The 27,732-nt window shown below is 42.4% G+C and overlaps 1 protein-coding gene across 1 annotated transcript in view; it reads left to right on the top strand.

Annotated features, from left to right (window-relative positions):
* Nucleotides 1-23,159, top strand: part of foxp2 (forkhead box P2) — a 98,845-nt gene extending 75,686 nt beyond the window's left edge. Inside the window, exons 10-19 of the mRNA XM_038995581.1 lie at nt 5,313-5,400; nt 6,971-7,054; nt 10,807-11,017; nt 11,628-11,704; nt 11,840-11,941; nt 14,502-14,623; nt 14,909-14,978; nt 16,271-16,332; nt 16,507-16,596; nt 22,483-23,159. Coding sequence (XP_038851509.1) covers nt 5,313-5,400; nt 6,971-7,054; nt 10,807-11,017; nt 11,628-11,704; nt 11,840-11,941; nt 14,502-14,623; nt 14,909-14,978; nt 16,271-16,332; nt 16,507-16,596; nt 22,483-22,627 — 1,051 coding nt within the window. The 3' untranslated portion in view covers nt 22,628-23,159. The remainder of the gene's footprint in view (nt 1-5,312; nt 5,401-6,970; nt 7,055-10,806; nt 11,018-11,627; nt 11,705-11,839; nt 11,942-14,501; nt 14,624-14,908; nt 14,979-16,270; nt 16,333-16,506; nt 16,597-22,482) is intronic.
* Nucleotides 23,160-27,732: the final 4,573 nt, after the last annotated feature.

Below are 27,732 nucleotides of genomic sequence, written 5' to 3' on the forward strand. Positions count from 1 at the left end.
GAGGCAGATTCTTCCTTACATTACAGTGCTGTAACTCCATAACCGTGGTTCTGTGATGACATGGAAGCCCACCAGGGCCAAACCAGAGTTGTAGGATTTAGGTCAGGCAAAACCAAAGGCAGTAGCTTGGTTAATTATACAGCCGTCTGTAGCACCAGCATGTGCATTAGGGCTAATGTGTGTCTGTGCAAAGAGAAATGACTGAAAGCCAGACTGGCTTAATATACAAAACCTCTACAGACCCCACAAGTGAGACAGACAAGACATTTCATGTGCATTATATCAACACCTCTGTTCAACGGACAGGCCAACAATAGACGCACCTTTGAATTCATTATTTCCAGGTGTATTTTAATGGATATGATGTGCTTATCCCCGGGGGAAGATGCACTGCGTGGAGCAGCATGGTGGATGTGGGGGAAGGCAGTATAGTCAATACTATAAGGTTACATTATAAACTGGGTGGATCGAGCACTCAATGCTGATTGGCTGACAGCCGTGGTACATCAGACCGTATTTTTAGTGCTCTAATTATGTTGGTAAGCAGATTATGATCGCAGTAAGGCACCTCGGGGGTTTGTGATATATCGCCAATATACCACGGCTGTGGTACAAGGGCTGTGTCCAGGCACTCCGCGTTGTGTCGTGCCTAAGAACAGCCCTTAGCCGTGGTATATTGGCCAAATACCGCACCTCCCTTATTGCTTAAGTATATTCTGGCGGAGGCCCTGGAGCAGAGGAGAAGTTTACCTTGCAGCTTGAGAAAGATGTTGGCTGTGTGTGAGACTGCATGGCTATAGCGGATTAGTGGTCTATAGTCATACACTCAGTTCACTTTGTCTTACTGAATCCACCCGCTACTGTAAATGGCCTTCCATGTAAACACGGCTAAGTATGTTTACTGTATGGACATCTTTATAGCTTAGTTTCTCATTTAGGTTAGGGCATAGGTACACAGTAGGCTATAAAACATGTGACTGTATATATTCTTTAAGAACAGTGTAGAAAAAAGGATTGCACAGATATACTTTACAGTAGGCATATACTTTACAGTAGTAGACTAGAAAGAGGCGTTGCAGGTAATTCTCTGACAACTGGTATAGTATGGAAGGGACCCTGCTTCAAACAACTGTCTTTACAAAACAGCCTTAAAGATTCTGGGTGAGACTCCACGTCGTTGCATCCAGCCTGCGAGGAGTCAGAGGTTCATGTACTGTAACCGGCACATGAAAACAGACAGCAACAGAAGACAGCGTGATCCTGGCAGAACAAAGATGGCTGCTTGTCTGCCTTGCCTTGGAGGAGCTATCGTCTGTGTCAGGGAGAGCCTTTTAATGTTTTCGGAGATGCCACTCATCTCCTCGGCAACAGCCAGGTACACACGCACTTTAAAAAGGTTTACATAAAATAGGTGTCAGAATCAAATGGCACTTTAAGAGGAGAATGCGAGGAAGGGGGGGAAACCTAGGTAACCTGATGGTTGGTTGCTGGAGGTATGAAACAAAATCTCATGCAGCGGGCGCGTTTAGTCATCGTTTGTTGTGTTGCGGTAGGAAACTTGTCAAGATCAGCATTTAATAGCTCTTCAGTGTCTCTTTTATGTGTGTTCACCTGGAGAGCTAGCCTAGAGGTTGGCTGGCACGTTGTGTTAGCTCTGTAGTTCAAATGTAATATTAGCGTGGGAGTGTTCGAGGGGGTGTCGGGGGGGGGGGGGGGGGGGGGCGTGTGTGTGGGCCTGTGCGTGCATGTTGATGCATGTAAGTGTATGTGCTTCTAAATAGTTTTGAGGCGCATGTATTTTCAAGGAGGGTTATACAGGAATGAGAATAACTAATTTCACACACAGGTTAGATTAGTGTTACAGTGATATGTATACATTTTTGGGAATGGTACAGAACTGTACAGTGCAATCAATGCAGAAATATTTGATTCATTCACATCACATACCTTTTAATACTCCATTCTGTTTAGTATTATTATATAATGCTTCCTGCTCTGTTCCCTAGTTCTATATTGATTTACTCTCCCATCTGTGATCTCACACACACACACACACAAACTCACACACACACACACACTCATCCATCCGAGAAGAGTTAGTTACCGTTTGATTATCATCTCCAATTAAACATCCTTCAACCCGTCAGCCCATATATATTCATACCCACCATCCGAACCTCCAGCATGCGCCGACCGCCAACCCCTCGGAGCAGGGTCTCCCTAAATCGATGCACCTCGCCGTCTACACAGACAATTTATCTGCCTCCTCACTTAACTCTTCCCCTCTCCCCCTCCAACGCCATGTCCCCCTCTTCCCCCTTACCCAGCAGGCAGTAGCATCAGAGAGAGAAATGGCAAGCGGAGAGAGAGAGAGAGAGACGTTAACCTGACCGCGAGTGTCTCTAACCGTTGCTTAATTAAACCCACAAGGCAGTAAGAAGCCCCCGGATAGGCCCCCTTAGCGCTACTCTGCCAGACGTCTGGCTGGGTGTGACAAGACCTTTAAAACTGAGGGCATTACATTAGTTATGCATATGCTGCTGTCTGGTCTGGTGTGGGTCTGCAATGTGTGTTTGTGTTACTCTGCGCCATGCTAGACAGTCAGGGAGGATGGAGGCCCCGGCCTAGCTAGCATGAAGGGGCTGGGTCGACGAAGCTGTGATAGGACACATGGAAAATTAGACACACCATACTGTACGTGTGCTTGAAGGTATATTAGCAGGCTCTTAGAACTCTCAGTGTATAACTTCAGTATATTGTGTATATATTTGTCTTAGTGGTCGGTGAGGATAAAAAATGGACAACATAATATGATACTCCATAGGAATAACTATCCCAAAGTGTATAACAGCCACTTCTCATGAACTAGGAACCTTTGCTTTGTTTTTGTCTAGAAAACCCTGCTATACTCAACACACAACTGTATTAGTGTGGCCTCGCTGTCTCTGAATCGCTCCATCTGTCAATCTCCCCAGCTCTCCCTCTTTCTTTCTGCCTTCCTGTGCTATTGGGCCCATCACATTGGTTATTCCCCTCTCAAAACAAAAATCAATATGCCTGTAAAGTGACCCATAAATTATGTGGTGGCTCCAGAAATGTTTGTTCAGAGCTGTCTTTGTGAAGGCGTCCGGCCTCTCTTCCCTCGCTCACCTCTCTGTTTGAACTGCTCTGAGTCTGACTGGGCCCGGCTCATTAGGGGATATTCTGGTGACGATGACAGATAACCTGTCTCTCTCGCTTTCTCTTTCTCTCTCCCTCCTTCTCTTTCTATTGCTTGTTGTCTCTCACTCTCTCCCTCTCACTCTTTCTGTGTCTCTCTCGCTGTCAATCTCTCTCCCTCACGCCATCTCTCTTTCTCTCTCTCTTTCTGTCTCTCTATGTCTCTCTCACTCTCTCTCCCTCTCTTACACTCTCTCTCTATTTCCCTCTTTCTTATGAATGCATAATAGCAGCGCTGGCCATTTGAATATTTCATATGCAGGCCGTAATCTGTTTGTAATCACCTTGCTAACTGGCCAGCAGGAGAAGAAGAGGAAGACAAAAAAGGTCGGAGGAATATCGAGAGGCCTTCTGCAGCTAATTCACAACCTCCTCCCTCCAACAGGAGAGACAAAAAAACACCGGCTGCTTGTCTGTCGATGAGAGGGAAACTTAATAAAGATTTTTTTTTTTTTTGTATTTGGTAATGAAGGATCTTCAGGGATAGTGGGCCAGCCCACTTGGTGCTTTTGAAGTAGCTGTAATTTATGACACACACCATACATCAAGTGCATAAGATAGCATTATGAGCATTGAAATGAAAAGGGTATTTGCAGCATTAGTTCCCTCTTCCTGCGAGGGACGTGATTAAATGATTAATGAAATGCCCCTTTGCATGCGCATTCTGAAACAGCAATTAGACACGGGCTGGAGAAACCCACCAGTCCAGCCTCTCCCCCTCCTTTTAATGCTATCTCATTCCTGATTTAGAATGGAACATATCTGAGCATTAGACCTGAAATGGTTACAAAAGCATAAAACAGAAATGAAATTGGAATGGTTTTAAATGTGCCCGGCCATAATTGAAAGGTACTGGGCTATTGTGATTACAAATCTCCCATTCCATGCTTTGATTGGCATACTAAGGCAGGCTGGTGAATACGTTTGTATTGTTTAGCATTTAGCATAAATAGGAAAAGACTATAAAATATAATATATGGTGGAACGTGTGTGTGTGTGTGTGTGTGTGTGTGTGTGTGTGTGTGTGTGTGTGTGTGTGTGTGTGTGTGTGTGTGTGTGTGTGTGTGTGTGTGTGTGTGTGTGTGTGTGTGTGTGTGTGTGTGTGTGTGTGTGGTGTGCGTGTGTGTGTGTCAGAGAGAGCGATTTAAGCTCCCACTAATGCACTGGAGGCAGTGCTGTAAATGATCATTGAAGGGTCTGCAAGCTAACCTATAATTACAGGAAAGAAAGTGGCAGCTCTGGCATTTCATAACCATGTCTTCTCAAAGCCCGCTTTGTGAGTTTGTCACCAATGATAATTCAGATAGAGGCTCATTACCGAACATCACAACACTTTAAAAAACCTTTTTCGCCTTTGTAGCGCGGTGCAGGGAATAAAGGTCTATTTTAATGGCGAGGTTCTTTTGTGTCCTGCAGACAAAATCCAATCAAGACGAACCGTCATCAACTGTTATGGCTGTCTGCTTTTTTTTTTTATTCTAATGAAGGAGATACATTTAATAAGTCTGCCGCTGAATAAATGCCCACTTTGGAAGGGGAGCATTTTTTAAATGTTACTCAACGTTAAATTGCCTTTATTGTTTTCTGTAAATGAATTGGAGACAAACCCATTGTGCCAGACCAGCATCTTTTATCCTCTAAAGACTAGTGCTCTGGGTAGTCACTGACTCCTATCCACACTACAGAGGGCTTATTGTCATGGAAGATATGCTGCTGGAGTCATATTGGAGATGCTTTCACTGTTTTATACCGGAACAACATGCACCAGTATTACATATAATTTCAGAATGATGTTGACAACAACAACAACAACAACAACATAATAATAATAATAAGTTATGATAATACATCATCTAATAAATAATCACAATAAATAATCACATTTTTGCATTTTAATAATTTATATTACAATGCCTGATTTTGTGAATTTGTATGCATATAACATCATTAACGACTTCTCCCTCCCTCCCTCCCTCCCTCCCTCCCTCCCTCCCTCCCTCCCTCTCTCTCTCTCTCTCTCTCTCTCTCTCTCTCTCTCTCTCTCTCTCTCTCTCTCTCTCTCTCTCTCTCCCTGTCTCTCTCCCTGTCTCCAGGCACCTTAACAATGAGCATGCTCTAGACGACAGGAGCACGGCCCAGTGTCGAGTCCAGATGCAGGTGGTACAGCAGCTAGAGATACAGGCACGGCTCTTTTAGCATTACTACATTGTCGTTGATTTCTAATTCTTTTCCACGTGCCTGTTTGTGTGGCCGACTAGACCAAAATGCAACACACTAAGAGGTGGACACAAGCACACCTAACAGAAGCTTATATAGCGAGACCTAAACAAAGGAATCCTTGGGCCCGCACCAAACCCATTATGACTGTTTTAATTGAATTAAGGATGTGCTTATTTTCTCTCCTTTCCAATTAATAACGGAGTGCATCTCTCCCCTTTCCCTGCATGTTAATTAAATGCACTTTGCACCTGAAGAAATCTTCTGAAGAAGGGAACTATTTTTAGTAGGTGGAGCGTGACCTTATTAGCGTGTCACTCTGTCGAGATAATGAGTCCTGTGATTGAACGACATTATTACTCAGCATCCACAGCATTCCCACAATGCACTGGATTTACACCACGGCTGTCTATTTTCTGTACTGGATTTACACTGTGGTACTGACAGTCAGGCCTGCTTTAGGCCCGGGGTAGCATGGACAAACAGACATGCTCTTCGAGTTCCAAGTTCCCACACACTCTCGCCCTCTCTCTCGCTCTCACACACTAAGCTGGCTTGATGCTGATCTGAATGCTGCCCAAGCGTTCCACTATAAAGTTTTTTTCCACTCCGACAAACATTTCGTTTTTATGTTGTTGGGGTTTTAGAGGATCTTAGAACCAAAGAAAATGAATAATTCTTGTTTATATGTAAAAGAAAACTAAAAAGTATTGGGGGTTTTTCTTTGCTTTTTTTGTTTGTTGCTGACACCCAAAGCCACCGAACCTCGTGTTTACAGTGTGACCAATTACCAGTCGGCGTGTGCTGTTTTATGTCCTTCCTCTCCTCCTTTTTTCCCTTCACTCCATCCCTGAGAGCCGTCACTGGTAATGAGGCCCAGTTCAGTCTAGTCCAGTGTTGCTGGATGCTGCTGCCGCTGTCTTCGTGTTGTAGCTAGTGCACGAGGAGTGTAGTTCAGTCTGTTCACACTACCTGGTCCCTGTCACTCCCAGTGAGTTAGATTGATGATAGCAGATCGCAGGGCCTCTAACTGGACCTCCAAGGGAACAGGGGGGAGCATGGAGGCGGGCCTGGCTGGCACTCTGTTTGGAGGACCCCTTCACCTCTTGGCAGCTGTTGGCTAGGGTCCATCTCTCTAACAGTGTCCACAGGACTTTGAGGAGGCACTCAGGACCCTCTAATTTAGAGCCTGAGTAGCTTGTTGCTGTCAAAGCATCCGTGACCCAAATTCTGCTATTGACAAAAAGATGAAGCGCTATTTGTTTTCCCTGACCTCTTCGCACTAACTCCCCCTTGCCCGACACCACCACCAGCAGCAGAAATATTTTGTCTCTCTCTTCTCTTCCTTTCCTCCGCTGGTTTGGTTTAAGTCTGTGTCTTCAAGGCAGACTTAGCTAGGAGCCGCAGACTGGGCATATGCAGGATTCATTACAAGAGAGACAAGCTCGATAACAAGATGTATTACTGTTGCAGTCTGGGGAAAATCGCTCATTTCTAAAACTGTTTTATTTTCTCTCCCTCTCTCCGCTAACAGCTTTCTAAAGAACGTGAGCGTCTTCAGGCGATGATGGCCCACTTGCACATGCGGCCCTCGGAGCCCAAGCCATCTCCAAAACCTGTGAGTGCATATTGCTCTATATACAGTAAACAGGGTTTGGCTGAATGAGCCCCAGCAGATGAAATGAGACAGTTTAACCGTCAGCAGTTGAAATGGATGGAGGGATAGAGGGATGATAGTGGGATGGAAAGGCAATACCAGGTTACACATCTCCCATCAGATACATCTCAGTCTATGACAGAGAGGACAATAGAGCCAGGCGTGTATTAAATCACAGGCTTGAGTCCTTTGCCAAAACGCTGGGCCATTTCATTGTGATAGATATAATGGTCAAAACAACCTGTTAGCAGTGCAATAGCTGCTTAGCACCACAGTCCAAAGCAGCACTTAAAGTCGAGTGGGAGAAATGAGAAGATGTTTCATTTGGACAACAAACATCTCAACTGATAGCTGTACTGGTAAAGATGATGAGCAATGAAATAGCCCAGTAATAAGTATGCAATAAAATGGGCTTAAAATGGATATAATATCCTACAAATATGGGCAAAAATTGCCTAAAATCTATTTGACACTTGTTCACTTTAATATATATTTGCATTGAATATGGATACACTCACAATGCAAATATATTTAAATTATACACACAATTTTAAGTATTAGATTTGCAAAAACAATGCATCATTTTTGTTAGTATTATTTACCAAAATTTTAAAGCAGTTTTAAAAAATTACAGTAGAAACATTGTTAGTATGTTGCTGCTGCTTAGTAAGTGTCTAATTTCAATGGGATAATATTCCTGCTCATCACCTCCCATCATATAATCACAAGATAGAATAATTATCCTGCAAACCCGTCAGGAATCGTCTGCTTTCCTCCAATTTATTATTCAATCACTTTTTTCCACCATTTTTTTTATTTTCAAAACTCCAGCAGCTTGGTTACATCTAGTCTAATAAAGAATGTTCAGGACTGTAATCCAAGACTGCATATGAATGAATAATGTTAATGAAGTACTGCGTTACATAAACCGCACATGAAAGAACTGCTAATTGCATTTGATGATGGGTAATTCAGTTTTAAGGCTCCCCCCTTTGGAGAACTAGAGAGGATTGTAGTTTTACTGTAGATTTTGGCATGTGAAAATGACTACATGTGTTATATGTGAAAAAATGCATAGTTCCACCGCAATAGGAGATGGGTAATAGATATCATCATAGCATGGGTTTACAGCCCGAACATGGCTGGGGTTGAAACAGCCCACATATTTGATAAATATTAATAGTGTGAATTTATTGCCGGCTGCTGAAATGAGTCTTGTTGGTTCGTCACTGCAACCCTTAACAGCTATCAGTAGCCCAACACAAGGTGTTCCTCGCGCTGGGCGCACTGTCTATTATATGACCCCATTTACTCTCTGAATGGCACTTCATTAAATGTTACCTTTTGGCCATGCCATGGATGGATGAAAAGCAAAGTTACCAAGGCTGCAGGTCCCTGAATAATGAGTTTTTTTTCTCTCTCCCAGACCCAACCTTGAATATATATATTCAGATGAGCAGAGAGGTGGCAAAGTGCTCATCCCTGCCTCTCATTCACTCTCCCTCTCAGTTAGGGCTTTAATAAATTCCATTTTGCAAATACCAGGATTGTATGCCTGCAAACATGTTACGCTTGTTGCCGTACCTGGTGGGGGGAGAGGGGGGGGGGGGGGAGAGGGAATCTTAACACTATAAATATACATGTGATTACACACACACACACACTTGATAGGATTTATTATGGAGTGCATTTTTGCTGTGTCTGACAGCGTATCCAAACCCTTTGTGGGTCCCTGTGTTGAACATGTAACACATAATGACTGTTCAGTGTAGCTGTGTCGTGTGTGTGTGTGTGTGTGTGTGTGTGTGTGTGTGTGTGTGTGTGTGTGTGTGTGTGTGTGTGTGTGTGTGTGTGCGCGCGTGCGTGTCTGATGCTGTGAATGGGGGATTAAGTAGGAACACACTTTAAAGACCTGGTTGGTTTGGTGCCTTGACCTGTTATGAATTATATGGAGATTTCTGTATTATACACATCCAACACACTCTTTTGTAAGCTGTTGTAGGGGAAATATACATTTTCCTTTTCAATTGTCATGCTAGTTTACTGGCTGTACTGTGTTCTACAGTGACAGTTGCTGTCGTCTAGTCTACTTTCCTCCCAAAAGTAGTAAAGCCTTTCTGTCTCAGACAATGATGGATATAACTTGTCCATCATCCTTATTATTCCGTAATTCAATTACATAATTAGCACATGAAAATTAGAATTCATTTGCAATTGATATTTTTCACCTTTAAATAAAATCGTCTGATATGCATGTTTTTGAAACTTACACTCGTCAGTCGTAGATTCATTCCTCCTTCCACTGTGCGGTAGAGTAAACTTGCACTAAGGCCACAGCTAGCCTACGCAGTAACTCTGCCGTCCTATGGAAAGTTCTTCTCTCTTCTGACTAGTTCGAGTTGATGTAATACATAACATTATATGTCACTTAGCAGAGGCTTCTATCCAAAGCGACTTGCAGCCATATAATTTTTTTTACGGGTGGACCCGGGAATCAAACCCACTATCCTGCCGTTGCAAGCACCATGCTCTACCCAACTGAGATACAGAAGTACTGATGTCAGTACAGGCCATACTGTTAACTAGCTGCCAGTCATCTCAGCCCAGACAGTCCCTCCCAGTATCAGCTCATTAGCTTTAAGTGGTGCTATAATGATCAGCTGAAAACCATAGATGCACCATAGTCTTTCCAATCTGACATCTCATTGCATTTATCAACACACGCTGTCGCAAATTATTGTTGAGGCCTCTCGCTCTCTCTCTCTCTCTCTCTCTCTTACAACCTTGCTCCCCTTTCAAAGTGATCTCCATACACTTTTAATTCACAACGTTCACAAGCATTCCACTCACCCCATTCGCAATTAAGCCAATTTGGTTTGAATATGTAATGATGTCATTTCCATTCCACCTAAATTAGCACAGAGACGCAAAGGTCAGGGTGGAAATTTCCACTCGGTTGGTTGGAACCCCTACAATCACATCACATGAGCCCAAGTAAAAAAAGAAATACAAAAAGAGGGAGAAAAGCTATGTGGATTAGTGATGGGTTTCAGTTAGCGTTAGCGGCGAGGTAAAGTGACACTCTCTGGTCGGGTTTCAAAGAGGAAAGAAGCCGCGGCCACCAGGCGCATCGCTTTTGTTTTGTATCCAGGAAAGGTCAGGGTTGCCTGTGCTGTGGCCCGGACAGCTGTAGCCATCTGTAGCCAGGTGGTGGAGGTGGCTGTCTCTGGCTCTCTCCCTACCACAGTTTAGTACACACTACATAGTGAGTTGTCTCTATGTGGGCTAGAGATGGTGGTTGGGATAACACGGAGGGCTGATCATGAGATCACCTTTAACAGCGTGCTCGAATAAGAATTCTTATGATACAATTGTATCCTTTAATTGGTGGAGATTGGCTGCTTCCTCTAACGCAGCTTATTAGTGGATCCACAGCTGTAGAACTGTAGAGCGAATCCACTCTCATTTGTCAGAGAGCCCCTTCTGATGTAAAACCGTCTTTCTTTCTTTCTCCCTCCCTCCTGCCTCTACTTCCTCCTTCTCACCCTCAATCATATTTCTCTCTGTCTTCTCTCTGTCTGTCTCTCTCTTTCCCATGTTCTCTCTTCCTCCCCCCCTTTCTCTCTCTCCCTCTTTCACTCCACCCTGTCTTACCCTCCTTCACTCCCTCTCCTTCCTTTCCTCGCTCCCTCACTCCTTTCCTCCTTACTCAGCTGAACTTGGTATCGAGCGTCACCATGTCGAAGAACCTGCTGTCGGTGTCCCCTCCGAACGTACCTCAGACCCCCACCACGCCCAGCGCCCCCGTGACACCCATGTCCCAGGTGCCCCAGGTGCCGTCCCTGCTCAGCGCCGCCAACGTCCCCAGCATGGGCGCCATGCGCAGACGTCACTCCGACAAGTACTCCATGCAACTGTCTTCAGGTAAGAACCTCTACACTAAGCCCAGTCACCTAGAGTTAGGATCATTAATAAAGTTGGGTTCATTGAATTGAATTGAATACTATGTTGGACGTTCAATGCATTGTCACTATTGGTTGTTGTTGTACAACCGCACAGTGTTTGTTCCAATATGGAATGTTATATTTAAAAGGAAAAAAAGCCTCTGTATAATCAATCTATATGTAAATACGCCAGAACTTTTTTCTGAGCGTAATTATTACATGAATGTTAATTAAGTTCGAACGTTTAGATGTTCTATGTTTTAAGCTCTTTGCATCTGTCTTTGATGTTTATATTTACTCTCTGGTATTTAGTATCCAATGTGCATGAATTATTCATGTTCATACAAAATATCTACATTGATCTAATTTCATATGGATGTATTAGTGTTTAAGATTTCTCATGAGAGAGATTAATAAAAATTATATTTTGTTAGACATGGAAAATGCTGATTTGATGTGTGCTGCCCCTCCCTCTTCTCTTCTCTTTCTCTCCCGCTTTTAATTTGATGAAACCCTGAACTAATTCCAATGCCTTGAAGAATAAAATTTACCAATTATTTCAGGTGGTGACACAGTATTTATTTTTCCAGAGATCGCCCCAAACTATGAGTTTTATAAAAATGCCGATGTCAGACCGCCATTTACTTATGCAACCCTCATAAGGCAGGTGAGTGGGAGAAAAAATAAATTAACTTTGCCTGATTAGATGTAAATTAATTGCTGCTTGAATCGCAGGCAGCTCTGAGAGTGTGTCTCATGCTGCCTAGTTAGTAAACCATTATTTGATGTCATCTCATTTCAGGGTATCATGGAGTCGGGCGACATGCAGTTAACGCTTAATGAAATCTACAGCTGGTTCACGCGCACATTTGCTTACTTCAGACGCAACGCAGCTACTTGGAAGGTACCTACCCTAAACCTACTCTTACAGCCTTAGAGTACACTACTTCCTCATTTAGAGACACCTCTTTGTGCCATACCTGCAGTAAGAAAAGCTTGGAGGAACATTTATTTACTTGACACCAACAGATTAGTATCCCATTCCCCTCTCTTTAACCTGACCTCTTGAATAGAGTGAATTTTTCCAACCTCTTTCTCTCAGATGACAAGTGAAAGAATAATTCTGCCTCTGATATCGTTTTCTAATTTGGTGCAGTGGGGAGGAGTGGGGCCTGGCACGCTAATTACAATACAGCCACTCAATCATCAGCACCTTTTGTTACCATGCACCGTATTACTTCTCCTCCTGTCCCTCCCCTCACTCTATATCTATCTCGCTCTCCTCTTTCTCTATCTTTCTCTCCTCTCTCTCTTCCTCTCTCTCCCTCTCCATCCCTCCTCCCACACACACCCAGCCTCTCTTGCATATCATTGGTTAATTAGTCTGAAAGATGGCTGTTTGCCTAGGGAGGCTGGGGCTGTGGCAGGGGGTTTTGTGTTTAGTGTCTGGCCCGTGTGCTCCTATACACACACACCATAGCTCATAGTGGCGGGCTGGTGGCCGCGTGTCCGACTGAGGGGTTATGGCCGTTCAGCCGGAACTAAAGGAGACCCAAAGTGAGAATTAGCCTGTCAGGGAGAGAACACACTTCATTTACCAGGACAAAAGGACTCATTTGTATCTCTGTCCTATACAACTTTCATTGCCTGCCTCTCCAACACAGTTAAAAATGTCTTCTTGATGCATCTGTTTTGGGGGGAAATGTGTGTGTGTTGCTGATAAGTATATTCCCTCCCTCTACCACAACACTACATGTATCCTATCCGTGTTTTATTCTCACCCACCTTAAGCATAATTCGTTAGCCAGTAAGAGCCAGTGGCAGTGGCCATTGTGGATACTCAGGAGGAGGAGAGGATGGGGGGGGGGAGATCAGGATACATCCACCTCTCATCAGCATGCAAAGCATATCAGAGCACTAGGTTTAGCAAAGTGAATTAATTTGGATTTGGGATGCAAATGATGTTGGCGTGTGATTACTGATCCACAAGGGTGTGCTGCAAAAGACTCCGGACTCTTCCGGATTGTCACACAGTCCTGTGTGTTTTTTTTTACTTGTTTAGTCAATTGTTTTATCACTAACTGGTCATTAACTAGCACATACACTGCACACACTCTCTCTCTCTCTGACACACACACACACATTTTCTTTTTTTCGTGGCCCGGTCATGATATAGAGAAGGGGGCACAATGGGCATTAGAAATATCTCAGTCCCTCTCTCTTTCACAATAACCTAGGTGATATATTTACATGTTGAGCTCCCACATTTCTTTTGTAAGGCGTTAGAGGGATGATCCGTGACGGGCTTGTCATTTGATTAACTGAGAGAACTTTAGAAAAAAGAAAGAAATGAAAGGTGATTTAATATCTGAGCTTGGTCTCATCAGCTCTGAGACTGGAGGATCCAGCCTCCACTCTGCTCCTCACTCCTCAGCAGCTTATTAGATCTAACTGTATAGCATGCATAATAAAACTGCTCATTTTCTCATTAATATTAAAATGATCATATTCAAAGCCATGGGCATTAAGATCAATCAAATCCTGGGATTTTCAGGTCAGATGCGAAGATCTGCTTATGGGCTGTTTTTCTCTTTTCTGAATCTCTTTTCTTAAAGGGAAAAAACTGTATACCTCGTTGGAAAAAGAATGCATGTGAAAGCGGGCGATATTAAAGCAAAGGTTGTTATTTGTAGGCTTTTTGATGCATGTTTTAATATTGATTTATCTGGAATGTTGGGGAAGAATATTGTATTTCTTTTGTTGATTTTCTTTTTTTGTATATATTTAATGTTTGCATATGCACGCAGTAATGTGTATCTCAGGTCATTTTGATAGCAACACTTTGCTTTAAGGGTATGTGACAACATTACAACAAAAAGGTGTCAAGATCTGATCATTCGTTTGACTCCTATCTTAACAGCATGCACAGACTATTTCGATATAGTAGACATCCTTGTCAGCCTACCCCAAAACCACCTCACACCCACAAATCGTACCTTCTCACACCAACCCCCCTCCTCCTCTTACCCCCCCACACCTCATATTGTCACCGGGGTTAGTGGTTAGCCACCGGATGGGAAGGGCCTCAAATCTGTGATACTGTCATCTTCTTAAGATACTGCCATTAAGACTAGAGCAGAGGGTTGAGGGCTGCTGCTGCTGCTGCTGCTACTGACATCACCATTATCACCACAGCATTACCACTTCTGTCACCAAAAGCCATTCGCTATGCTGATTACCTCCTTTCAGCCTACTTACTCTGATTGATATGTACTGTGTGTGACTTGTAAGTGCATTCGTACTCGCTCACTTTTACTAATTAAATCAATGGTGCGTGAACGTTAAGAATTTCCCCAAAAAATCTATTTCCCTTCCTTTCTTTCCTTCCTTTCTTAGGTGGATAATAAAAATAAAATAAAAATGGACTCTTTCCATAACCTTTCTCTCCTTGTTTCCGCCTGTAGAACGCCGTTCGCCACAACCTCAGTCTGCACAAGTGCTTTGTGCGTGTGGAGAACGTGAAGGGGGCCGTGTGGACGGTGGACGAGATGGAGTACCAGAAACGCAGGTCTCAGAAGATAACAGGGTACGTTAGAGCAGAGCTGTCACTCTAATTCCCCACCTAGTCCTAGGGCCTGTACCGTATTACCACTAATAATCAGCCATTTTTAAATATCACTGTAGTACAGTATATGGTGTCTGTTCAAGGGCTGCCGTTCATTCCAAAGTGATTTAATGTCACAGCTATTAGGAGAAATAGGTATTTTACAATGATGTTAGATATTTATTTGTTTATGTTGGAATATGCCATTTTGTAAAAATAAGAATGTTTATTTCAAACTGTTTTGTGTATTTGTGTTTCCTGGTGTAGAAGCCCGACGCTTGTGAAGAACCTTCCCTCCAGCCTGGGCTATGGAGCTGCTTTAAACGCCAGCTTACAGGTAAACACCCAGTATTAACCTGCGATTGCTCTGTCAGATCCTGTACGCTAGACAAAATGATTCCCCTCCATTGTATTGAGGGTACTATAGCCTACAGCTGTCTATGTGTGGGGTTTCTGTGGGGTTAAATGGAAGTAGTTCTTAAGACCTCAGCCTACTGTATTGTATGTTCATAGTCAGCAAGGGAGATGCAGAAGAAAGTGGCTAAAGTTGAGTGGAGGGTCTCACTCTTCTCCCTCTCTCCTCCCTCCTCTCTCTCCCTCCCTCCCTCCATCTCTCTCCATCTGTCTGGTAGAGATCAGTGAGAATGGAGGCCACCCTGTGGTTAGAGCAGGCACCAGCTCTTTCTCTCTCTCCAGCTTGAATACAGGCACAGATTGATAGCAGCCGCAGCAAATGCAAAAGCATTTGCATTAATATTTATCCAAGCTGTCATAAATGATTTGGCTTCTTACTTTCGGGCCAGCCGGCAAGGTGCTCATAGCCAAAACGTCAAATTTTAATCGCAAATATAACTGCGCAGGAGGCAAAAGTGTCAGGAGTTCTATCTTATTTTGGAGGTAAAGTTTTTGGTCTGTTTTAATAGTCATCGAAAGCCAACATGGTGATATCAGTGGCATCAAAGATCTTTCATTGTGTGGAGTTATATTGAGTCGAATAAACCATCAGTGAAAACTGTCCAATGATGGTTGTAAACTATCCAATCATTAGTCATTTACAGCCTATAGAAAGCATCCAGTAATTGTCTTAAAGGAAAACTCCACCCAAAAACTCTCTTTTGGTATTTGTTTCATTAGTTCATTGTTGATATAGTCCCAAAAATGTTTTGCATGTCAGCAGTCAAGTTTTCAAGATATACAACTTTCAAAATACAGCTCCCCATAGCTGTTTTTGTCAGCATAATTACTTGTTAACAGTCTTTACTAGTGTTATCTGTATTTTGAAAGTGATATATCTTGAAATTTGATTGCTGACATGCAAAACATTTTGGGACAATATCAACAATGGACTATTGAAACAAATACGAAAAGATAGTTTTTGTGTGGAATTTTCTTTGTGTGGAACTTAAAAGTGTGAGGTTTATCTCAATGATGGCCTATAATCTGAATACCCTTTTGTCTCTAACTTCCATCACTTTCTCTCTCTCTCTCTCTCTCTCTTCCTTTTTTCCCCTTCGCTCACTCCCTCCCCCTCTCTATCAACCACCCCCCTTTTCTCTTCCACTCTTTTCCTCCCTCTCCCCTTCCTCTCCCTCTCTCCCCCCTCTTCCTCCCTCCCTTCCTCCCTCCCAGGCGGCGCTGGCTGAGACCTCCCTGCCTCTGCTGGGGAACCCTGGTCTGATGAACAGCAGTTCGTCTGGCTTGATGGGAGGCAGTCCTCCTGGTCTAATGGGCGGGAGCCCCCCTGGTATGCTCGGCGGTAGCCCCCATGGATTCATGGGTGGTAGCCCACATGGATTCATGGGCGGGAGCCCCCATGGGTTGATGGGTGGCAGCCCCCCAGGAATGATGGGTAGCAGCCCCCCAAGCCTGCTCCAGTCCGACTTGAACGGATCGCTGGATCACCTGGACACCAACGGCCACAGCAGCCCTGGAGGATACTCCCCACAGGCACACATGTAAGTAGCACTCAGTGGCTTCTCGTTGGTGGTGATGCACGCACACACACACAGTAACGCATGCACACACACACCTACCCCAGTGTGTTCACTGTAACACAGAGAGAGAGTTGGTGACAGACCTCCCCCTCTTTTCCATGTACCAGATGATACAGTAGCAACAGTGGATCCCCACTCTCCCCATAGCTGTCTTTTGTTAGCATCGTAGCTTGTTAAAAGTCTTTACTAGATTATAACATAGTGGGAGGTTTTTGGGGACTAATTTGATTTTAGTACTAAATTAACAGCGTATTTTGGCGGTTCAAAGAAATCTTCATTTCAACGACATGTTATGCCACACCTGAGGTGAGTTTTACATACATGGTTGTCAGTTGTAACAGTTATAACCTATAAAAAAGAAGATAATTACACATTCGGTTTGAATTACTCCAATGTCTGCATTGTAGGGGTTTAGATGTCATATTTTATTCAAGACCGTCCATATTAATATTTAGCAGCTAACTGTATCATTAATTACTTAAAAATCTTTGCCTTCTCTATCTTTTTTAATGGAGCCCAGAGAGAGAAAGAGGGCCATTAAAAATGTATGTCATGTGGATTTCAGGAATGTGTACGTTACAAATGTGCTCTCCCTCTAACCAGTGATGTCACACGTGTCACTGTAGTCCATGTTTACCTAGCCAAAGATAGGAAATGGAACACCAAGGGCGCTGTATGTGAAGCTACTACTTCCTCCATCCCCCACACACTTCCTCACCCCGCCCCCCATTTGAAATCAACGATGCAAGCCCAGCCACAGTAGCTAACTTGCTAGCCATCTCTGGAGTAGCATCGGGAATTAGGCCAGTTCCGTATCGAAGAAGGGGACTGACTGTTCTGAGAGGAGCTGGCCTAACCCATACATTAATTTGTTTAGATGTGTTTATTCCTTTCGGAAATGGGCCAGAGTGGGGGGGGGGGGGTTAAGTGGGGCATATCTGCAGTGCCAGACAGAATCCCTGTGTATCCACTCCCCCAGGCTGTTTAACTTTTAATAACGGACAGAACAGGAGACTCTCTCTCTCAGACGGCCTCGCCTCAGTGTGAGGGGGTGCTGTGGAGGCTGCCTCCACTACCGCTCTCCGCCTTTACACGGCCGCAACATCCTCAAAATGGAAGAAATGTGTTTTTATGAGTGGGTTCTCTGGGATGCACTTAATAATGAAGGGAGAGTAACACTAACTAAAGAGTACACGGCGTACCAGCCGGTCCTCAGGAGAGAGCAGGGAAACTTCAGAAACCAAGTGAATCGAACAATTAGACAAACCTTTTTCCCCCACTTCTGGAGGTTAATGCTATCAGCCAAACAGCGACTCAGATAGCTCCAGGCATGTTACCATTTATGTGTGTGTGTGTCCCCTCAAGGGTATGCTTAAGAGGAAGAAAAGACTAAAAAAGACAGGAACTAGATGTGCCAGCTAGAATTACAGTACAGTAGGATGCTGCTTAAGGACTTCAGTAAAAACAGTTCCACTTTGAATAAAAGAGATTTAGACTTTCAAAAATGTACGCATATTGACCACAGTATCACATTGTAAAATTTGTGAAAAAATTGACCCAAAATCCTTAGTTTTTTATGTTGCATTGTTATGTAAGGCCATTACGTTGTTGTATGTACTTTATATCACTCCACACTCCTTGATAACCGTAAATGATCCATGTTCAGACGCTATCATGTGTGTCACTCTGTCCTCTGATCGTCCCCCGCCCCTCGTTAACATACGACACATAGCTAATGATGTTATTTGCATCCCTGCCATGCCTCATACAGAGCGTGATTACCAGTGATCATAATCTGCCAGTGATGGTGATGAGTCTCTGTCCAAGATGCACTTATGAACCACACACACACACACACACACACACAAACACACACACACACACACACACACACACACACACACACACACACACACACACACACACACACACACACACACACACACACACACACACACATGAACTTCACGCACACACACATAGCTGGTATTTATCAGACACAGAGCCGAGGCATTTAGTCCAGACTTCATAATGCCAGCTAGCCATTAACGAATAAATGACTCATCCAATGGTTCTCTAATACAGTGTAAAGCCACAACGAGGACTAATCATTTTTCTCCTTTCTTTTTTTCATTCTCCAACCACACAAGCATGTTAGTGGTTTATAATGAATACAAATGATAACTATGAGCTATGCCTGTGATGATGAGGAGAAAGGGTTGTGCTGCTGGGTGTCTAATGGCTGTATCACATCCGTCCGTGTTTGGGAGTCCCATAGTGCGGCGCACAATTGGCCCAGCGTCGTCCGGGTTTGGCCGGGGTAGGCCGTCATTGTAAATAAGAATTTGTTCTTAATTGACTTGCCTAGTTAAATAAAGCTTACATTTAAAAAAAAATATATATATTTAAAAAATGGCTGTGCTTCTGACCACCATCTGGTCCTGCCTCATTTATCTCCTGTTAAGAATATCGTCAATGTAGCATGTTTGTTGTAACATGTTAAATACAAATGATTTATTACAAAGCTTGAGGGAGATCACCAAGGATTTCAATATACTTCAGAAAGTATTCACACCCCCTGACTTTTTCCACATTTTGTTGTGTTACCAGGAGGGATTAAAATGGATTTCATTGTCATTTCTTGTCAACGATCTACACAAAATACTCTGTAATGTCAAAGTGGAAGAAGATTTTGCCTGTGCTTAGCTCTATTCCGTTTATTTTTATCCTAAAACACTCCCTAGTCCTTGCCGATGACAAGCATACCCATAACATGGTGCAGCCACCACCATGCTTGAATATGAAGAGCGGTACTCAGTGATGTGTTGTGTTGGATTTGCCCCAAACATAACGCTTTGTATTCAGGACATAAAGTTAATTCTTTGCCACATTTTTTTCAGTTTTACTTTAGTGCCTTATTGCAAACAGGATGCATGTTTTGGAATATTGTTATTCTGTACAGGCTTCCTTCTTTTCTCTCAGTCATTTACGTTAGTATTGTGGAGTAATTACAATGTTGTTGATCCATCCTCAGTTTTCTCATGTCACAGGCATTAAACTATGTAACTGTTTTAAAGTCACCATTGGCCTCATGGTGAAATCCCTGAGCGGTTTCGTTCCTCTCCGACAACTAAGTTAGGAAGGATGCCTGTATCTTTGTAATGACTGGGTGTATTGTTACACCATCCAAACTGTAATTAATAACTTCACCATGCTCAAAGGGATATTCAATGTCTGCTTTTTTTATACCCATCTACCAATAGGTGGCCTTCTTTACGAGGCATTGGAAAAACTCCCTGGTCTTTGTGGTTGAATCTGTGTTTTAAATTCACTGCTCGACTGTGGGACCTTACAGATAATTGTATGTGTGGGGTACAGAGATAAACTAGTCAATCAAAAAGCATGTTAAACACTATTATTGCATACAGAGTGAGTCCATGCAACCTATTGTGTGACTTGTTAAACACATTTTTACTCCTGAACTTATTTAGGCTTAGCATAAGAAAGGTGTTGAATACTTATTGACTCAAGACATTTCAGCTTTTTATTTTTAATTAATTTAAAAACAAATTCTAAAAACATTATTCCACTTTGAAATGATGGGGTGTTGTGTGTAGGCCAATTTTAAATTCAGGCTGTAACACAACAAAATGTGGAAAAAGTCAAGGGGTGCGAATACTTTCTGAAGGCACTGTATATGTTTTTTTGTAAAAAGATGAATTGGGAGAGATATCAAATACTTAATATCAAAATATCAAAACATATGTCTGTTGATTCGAGTGGTAGCTCTGAATATGAATATTGTTCATTGTTTTTATTTACGACAACAATAAATGTGTTACCAGATAACTAGAAAGAGTGTATAGAAATGAATCCCAGATAATCGTTTCATCCCCCTCTTCTCACCTAGAGGGGAGAGTTCTGTTTATTCTGGTTTCTCCTCTTGAGTGTGTGGGTTGAGAAGGAAACAGAAATATTCAGCACACCGCTGAGCATCCTGGAAAGGCAAAGCTTCTCCTTCTAGCTACCACATCTGAATATGAATTTATTTTGCTATAAATATTAAAGTAATCTGTACCTTTTAAAATTATTTTCAAATTCAAAGTTCCTCCTGCCATTGATGAAGGCAACCCAGGAGATGGCTGCCAGACACATTCTAATACAGAGAGTACTTGATAAGGATTTTTCTTGGTCTCTCTCTCTGTCTCCTTCTCTCTCTCTCTCTCTTTCTCTCTCTCTCTCTTTCTCTCTCTCTCTCTCTCTCTCTCTCTCTCTCCCTCCTGTTAGTCCACAGGGATTCCCTGATGCATCTGACGTGTCAAAAATAATTAGGTTTTGTCAGATTTATCATCGCACCACAAACCCTTTCCCTGAGTAGGGCCCCGGATCATGTTAAGCCTTGTTTGTGTGTGACAGCATTATTATTCTTGTTAGTAGCCAACCACACTTCCTCCCATCCTCTCTCTGTTGTTCTGGAGGGGAAACGTCCCCACTTCCTCACTCAGTCCGGTGTTTCAGTGTTTTCACACTGCCTTTATTGACAGCGGCTAAAGATATTCATTCGTTTAGAGTTAAAAACATGTATCATGTATGTCCGACTGAACTGCCGGGCTGAAGCTGATTAATGGCGGAGACTAGCTGCAGGTTTTTCCTCTGGAGGAGCGACACGCACGCCCCTGCATATTAACGACGCATTGCGCTTTCTATTAACCAGATAAAAAAAAAGCTTGACTCCCCTTGCTCCGGGGGACTAGAGGGGATGAGAAATTCTCCATTATTTAGCATGCAGTGTGTTTTATATATATATATTTTAAGTCAACCAGGTGTCATCAGTAAACTCTTGATGGCCAACCATGTCTGGGTATAAGCCATTTTCACATTTTTGTCATAAAAATGTTGATGCAATTGCTTAGAGTGGAAGTGATCGTTTCACAAATACTATGGTTGTTGTTACACGCTGGTTAGCAACGTAATGCCAGATTTGATATGTTTATGATAATTCGGGCTGATTTCAATTATTGCGTTCAAAATGTTTTATGTTTTCTCTGAAAAATACATACTGTAGGTTTATTCTATGGAATATCTTTGGGGGACCCGGGTACGATCCCGGGCTGTATCACAACCTGCCGCGATCGAGAATCCCATAGGGCGGGGCGCAATTAACCCAGCGTCGTCCGGGTTAGGGGAGGGTTAGGCCGTCATTGTAAATAACAATTTGTTCTTAACTGACTTGCCTAGTTAAATAAAGGTTAAATGAAATACAAATAAATATTGAGGATACATTCTGTAGAAGACGGAGGCTATTTGAGTTATTTATTAGTTGTTGTTTTTTTCTGGTTCACCCCCTATTAATTGTGCTGAGGAGCTTCTCCCTCACAATCTTTCTAATTACCTTTAACAAATAGCAGCGTGATAAAATATGTGACCAGGGCGAAGAGTTGATACCCTAGAGCCTTGTACGCAAACAACTCAGATATTCATAAGAGGATCTCTTTGACTTCACTGCCACTGTAGACCCCTGTCTGCAGCTCACTGACCAACCACCGGACAGGCAGAGAGACAGGTTTAGTTCAAAGCTGTGTGCTCAAACACCTTGGTAGTGCATGGGTGAAATCCAGGCTTGTGGCACTCATTTGAATTGTAACCAGCCTAACTTCTCACTTCAATCATAGTTTTTGTGTTTAATTGTATGGGAGTTCACACATTCACCACTGTATGACAGTAGCTTCTACCTGGGTGGACTATGGGACTATGGCACACTGGTGGAACAGTATCAAATTTCCTACTCGGATATCATGTCTTTATGTATAAAATAATTTACAACATATTTCATAAATTCCTTTCCAGGTCAGCGATCCACGTCAAGGAGGAGCCATTGAACATGGACGACGACGACTGTCCGATGTCACTGGTGACGACAGCCAACCACAGCCCAGAGCTAGACGACGACCGGGAGCTGGAGGAGGGCAACCTATCAGATGACCTGGAGTGACTACTGGAGTCCCTCCCACTACTACAGGCCCCTCCCTCCACCTCCGTCACACTGTCCTCCTACCTGTTTCCTCACAGGCTGTCCTCCTAGAACCTGCTAGAACCAGAACCACTCCTCACCCAGAACCAAACAGAACCAACAGAACAGACCACAGCTGACTCTCCTCCCTCCCGACCCGCGGACTGGAGTATTTATTGAGCATGCATCCGGAAGACCAGGCCCAAAGGGACTCTTTGTTGCAGCCCTATGGGATCCCTGACTGAACATGACAGGCATGAGATGTCTGGTTTTTAAAACGACTTTCAGACCTGTTTCATTAAGATGGCTTGGCGACTACATATACACAGACACACACAGAGGCTCATGGACGGAAAACGACAAAAACACGAGTCTGGAAACCCGTTCTGTAGAAAGCTAACGGCCTCATATACTGCCAAAAAAAAAGATGTTTAATTTTGTGAATATCAAAAAACCCTCACAGTAGTTGTTGATGTTAGAAACAATTGCTGGTTCAATTCAAACGTTGTTGCTCTGTCCGTCATTTGCACAGGAGTAGTATCAGAAATTAGTGTCACTGCCTGTATGTTGCAAAAATTCTAAAAACAAAAAAAACAGTCTTTTTTTTTCTTCTTTTTGCGTTCTACTTTTTGTATTCTGATTTCTGGCACCACCAACTGTAAATGCCATTTCCTATTTCCCAACAGTAACAGAAGCACGGTATCAAGACTGTTGCAGCTGTCAAAAAAAGTAGGCTTCCAGTCTGAACCTGTTTGTGATGAAAAGTAATTAACGTGACATTAAGTTTGAGTAACTTAACTGTTTGTGTAAGCACCAACCAATACGGGGGAAAAAATGCATTTCTGCATATTCTTCTGCTGTTCTCTTTTACCTCCTTGTTCTAAAGCTTTGTCTACCTGCAAACAGTCACAGGCAACAGCTAGAAACCAAAGCCAACACTATCAATGGCCAATAGCTTAGACAGAAGCCACCAGACTCTTTGGTCAGCCTTCTGTGACTTTAACTAGTACAAAGAGAAGCTTTCCGCAAACTACCTTCTAAATAACCTCTGGGATCGTTTCATTTAGCCCTGTACAAAGATGATTCAAGAAAAAAATACAAGATTTTGATGTGTAATTTGATAACTTGTAGTGTCCACTTGGAGTTTAGGGCGAGAGAGGAGAGGTGATGTGATATGTAACTACAAGCTATGTGATAGGGACTGGTAGAAAGCAGCTCTACTGTAAAAGTGGATCATGACCAAAATGAACATTTGTGTGTTCAATGGAAGTGCAGAAAATTGTGTTGTTGTGAAGATTGTTTTTGATTTCTTTGTTTTTGTTTTTCCGTTACCCATCATGTCATAGTTTTCTCTAATCTAGTGAATATGTCATGTTTAGTGGGACTGTCAAATGTGTCATGTCTTATTTCCATGCGGTTTGTTTAGAGCCGCGTTTGAAACCGAAACTGAAAACATAGTAACCAAACATTTAAAATATCTAGTAAAGCCAAATAAGTCATAATTTCAAGTTGATATGAAATGATGTGGCTTGGTTATCACGTAAAAGCAAATAATATAGCCATTGTAGAAGAGGGATATCAAAGGTGAAAAGAAGCCTTTTCTAGGTGATATTTGCTTTATTCTATAGTTTAAATACTTCATTGTCTAATCCATAGCTTCTTAACTATATAGATACAGTCAGTGATAGCATAGGAGAAGCTATCTTTAACTGCACTGCATTCTGTTTGGGGTAGGCAACTTGTATATCACATTTGGGATTCTAGTGGCAGGATTAGAAGTTAGTGATTGTCCAAAAATATATTTCATTTCTCTCAGCTAAATGTCATCTAGAAAAGTGGATGTTGTTGCTTTAATGGTCATTTCCGTTTTCAGTCAAACCAAAGTTACACAAGATTCTGCCTCTGGTTATGGGATAGACACTCTAGAAATGACACACACAAACCCTTTCAAAGGCACACACACACACACACACACACACACACACAGTCCTGTGTGTTTGGTCTGCCAGCTTTCCTGGTCCTTGTTATGGTAACCTTCAGATGCAGAAAAACAGATACTGTCAAATAACTGACTGAGTTGTATTGTATTTTAACTATCAGTGTGTGTCTGCTTTGTGCGTATGTATGGAAACATACTGTGCATATATGTTGTTTTCAAGTGTTGTGCCAAGCCAGACAAGTTGGCTGCTAGAGCTTAGCGCACTACTACATACATAACCAAACACACATGCATAACCAAACACACGTTACACACACAGTCATGCCAGTTCCACTTCAAGAGGGTGCTGGGCCCAGGAACAAAGCTTCTCCCTTATGTACTTTGACGGAGTCAGCAAAATGACTTGAAGACAACGTTCAGAATAGTCTTATCACACCAAATATAAGGACACAGCGTCTTTCAAAAAAAAAAAAAAAAGGATTCTCCCACTTTAACCCCAAAAATGAAGGCTTTCTAAAAGGTTCTACCTCTGCACAACCAATTCAGAACAATTAAATGGCGGATTGCACGTCGAGTTATTAGAAAGCCACAAGAGCTGTTATACTTTACTCAATGGACATGGCTCAACGGACAGTTTACATTCCCAACATCAGATACAGAAAGAAGATTAGTATTGTAATAGGTTGTCCTCAAACATTTGTAGAATGATAATGTAAAAATACCTTTAAGGGAATATTGTGTTTTAAAATGCATGTCTAAAATAATTTGGTGGACTGGAAAACAATCATTAACAAATAAAAATAATATAAGAAATACAAATGATCAGGAGGATGACCTAAATGTAAGTACAATGCATAAGAATGCGTACCTCAACTATACTGTTTGGGAAGGAAAAAACTGTCAGCCACAGAATGCATATTACCTGTAGATTTTGCATGGGTTTTGTAAAAATAAAAATGTCTAAAATAGTTGCTTGCACATAATACCAGAAAGATCCCAGAACTGCAATCTGCTCCTCCACTAGATTTTAGGATTGTCTGGATTTTCTGGGATGATTTTGTCTGTATTTTGATAACTGTGCATACTATGTAAAAATGTTGGTGGACCCATAAAATTTACCAGACTTTTTTCTAAGCGAAGAAAAAAAAAATCTGTGTTTCTTTTCTGAATTTCATGATTTTTTACTGTTCTCTCATTGCTCGCTAAGAATAGCAAACCTGCTTTTTCTGCATCTGCTTTGCGTAGCTGTAAGGCTTAACCTAATGTGTGTATTTATTGCTTGTACCTCTGTGCATACTTTATGAAGTATTATGTCAGGCAGTTGAGTCCTGTATACTTTCTACTACTATCATTCTCTAATAATTGGGAACATGATCCCTCTATGTATACAGTAAATTGGGACTGTAGCAAACACATATGTTTATGTAATTGGTGAATACATTTTATGTTTTTTTGTTTTATTCCTTTAGGATCGAGGTTAACTCATTTTTGATACCTTCATTACCGTGTACTGTGTCCATGCGTTAAAGATTCTCTGACACTAGAAGGTCATGGTTGAGAATTGTAACAGTCGTTATTATTTTCTGTATTCATGGCTTTTCACTGCTGACTAAAATAAAGGACCAAAACTAGGATTTTGAAAAGCAACTGTCTACCTCCAACTTCAGGGAGTTCTTACTTTTTTTGTACACATATACATTTTATTCTACAAAGGCGCAACCATGAAACATCTAGCTGGCATTACGCTTTTAACATTTCAGGACTGTGCTACTTCTGAGAATGAGAAGGGGGAAAAAAACAATTCAATTTTTATGTGTATGTTACAAGGCTTTGTTCCAGATTCTAGCACCTAGAGTCTTGTTTAGAGGATGGGGACATGCGGATCCATTGGCAGAGCCCTCTGGAGCCAACCCCCTGGCCCAGTAATGGCTCAGGGGCCACGTGTTCAAGCCACCCTTTGATCAAGTACAACCATGGCCCAGTACACTATTAGGCCTGTAGTTACTGGAGAGTTTATCATAAGCCTTGACTGGGGGTAGTTTATCCAGGGAATAGCATACGGTAGGGATCAACAGAGACTCAGAAGAGAAAGGGCATATAACATGCTTTTTATAAATTGCTGTTTATGGTTATATTCCAATGTTGCTGTTCCTTCTCATTTTTCAAACCAATTCTCGATGGAGATGTGTTGACTGATGCTATAGAGAAAGGAACAGTATGGATGACAAACAGTGGATAGCTCAACTCATCCCAGCTAGGTTACACCTTGTCGGTCATGGAGCGCTCTTACTGACACGCTCATTGAGATTCACACTGAATACACCATGACCAATAGGTCCCCATTAGCTCCTCTGTATTCTAAGGGCTCGTTCACGTTCCAAAGAGTGGCCAGGGACATTCTATCTGGGATGCTTTGAATCATGTCCGCTGGTCATTTAATGACAACTCCAACCCGTATGTTATTTTCTCTATGTGATGTCCCATGAGAAGTCAATTGGAGAACACACACACAACCCCCCCCATGACAGCCTGAGCCGCAACCATGCCTGCTGTTATCTCCCTCAACGGCGTTCCAGAGCATTACCTCGTGAGGCACACTCGTCTCTCGTGCTATTTATGCACTTGGAAGTGTCTGTGAATTCAAGTGAGGAGTTGCAACACGGACGGGGCTGTGTACTACACAACATCAGAGAGAGCTCCCACATTAAAGTGTGAGGCGACGTTACAGACCCCTCTTTCAAAGACCATGAAATAATAATGTGTTGTGGTTAGAGAGGTATCCGTGAGTCACACTGGCTGCTCTTCATAAAGTGGAGTTATTTACAGTGCGATGAATAAAAGAAAGGGGTAGTGGTGCAAACCTTTTCCACATGAACGCCGGGAAGAGAAGTCCCTTTTATATCCAGAGGAAAAGGAGAGAATTCTCTCTTAAATAGGTCAGAGTTAATTTCGAAACTCCTTTAGAAGGAGCGGTGCACTGGGTGAATGTAGCAACACCTATATAGTCACACACTGGAAGTGTATCTGTTATAGAACTACAGTACATTTTTGACTCAAATGCACATAAAAGCTGATGTAGCCTATATGGAGATTGTTTTATTCTCAGTGCTTTTATTTGTTAGTATTCATCTTCTTTTAAAAATTGATT

Source organism: Salvelinus namaycush, chromosome 6 (assembly GCF_016432855.1).
Source record: "Salvelinus namaycush isolate Seneca chromosome 6, SaNama_1.0, whole genome shotgun sequence".
NCBI classification, from domain to species: Eukaryota; Metazoa; Chordata; class Actinopteri; order Salmoniformes; family Salmonidae; genus Salvelinus; species Salvelinus namaycush.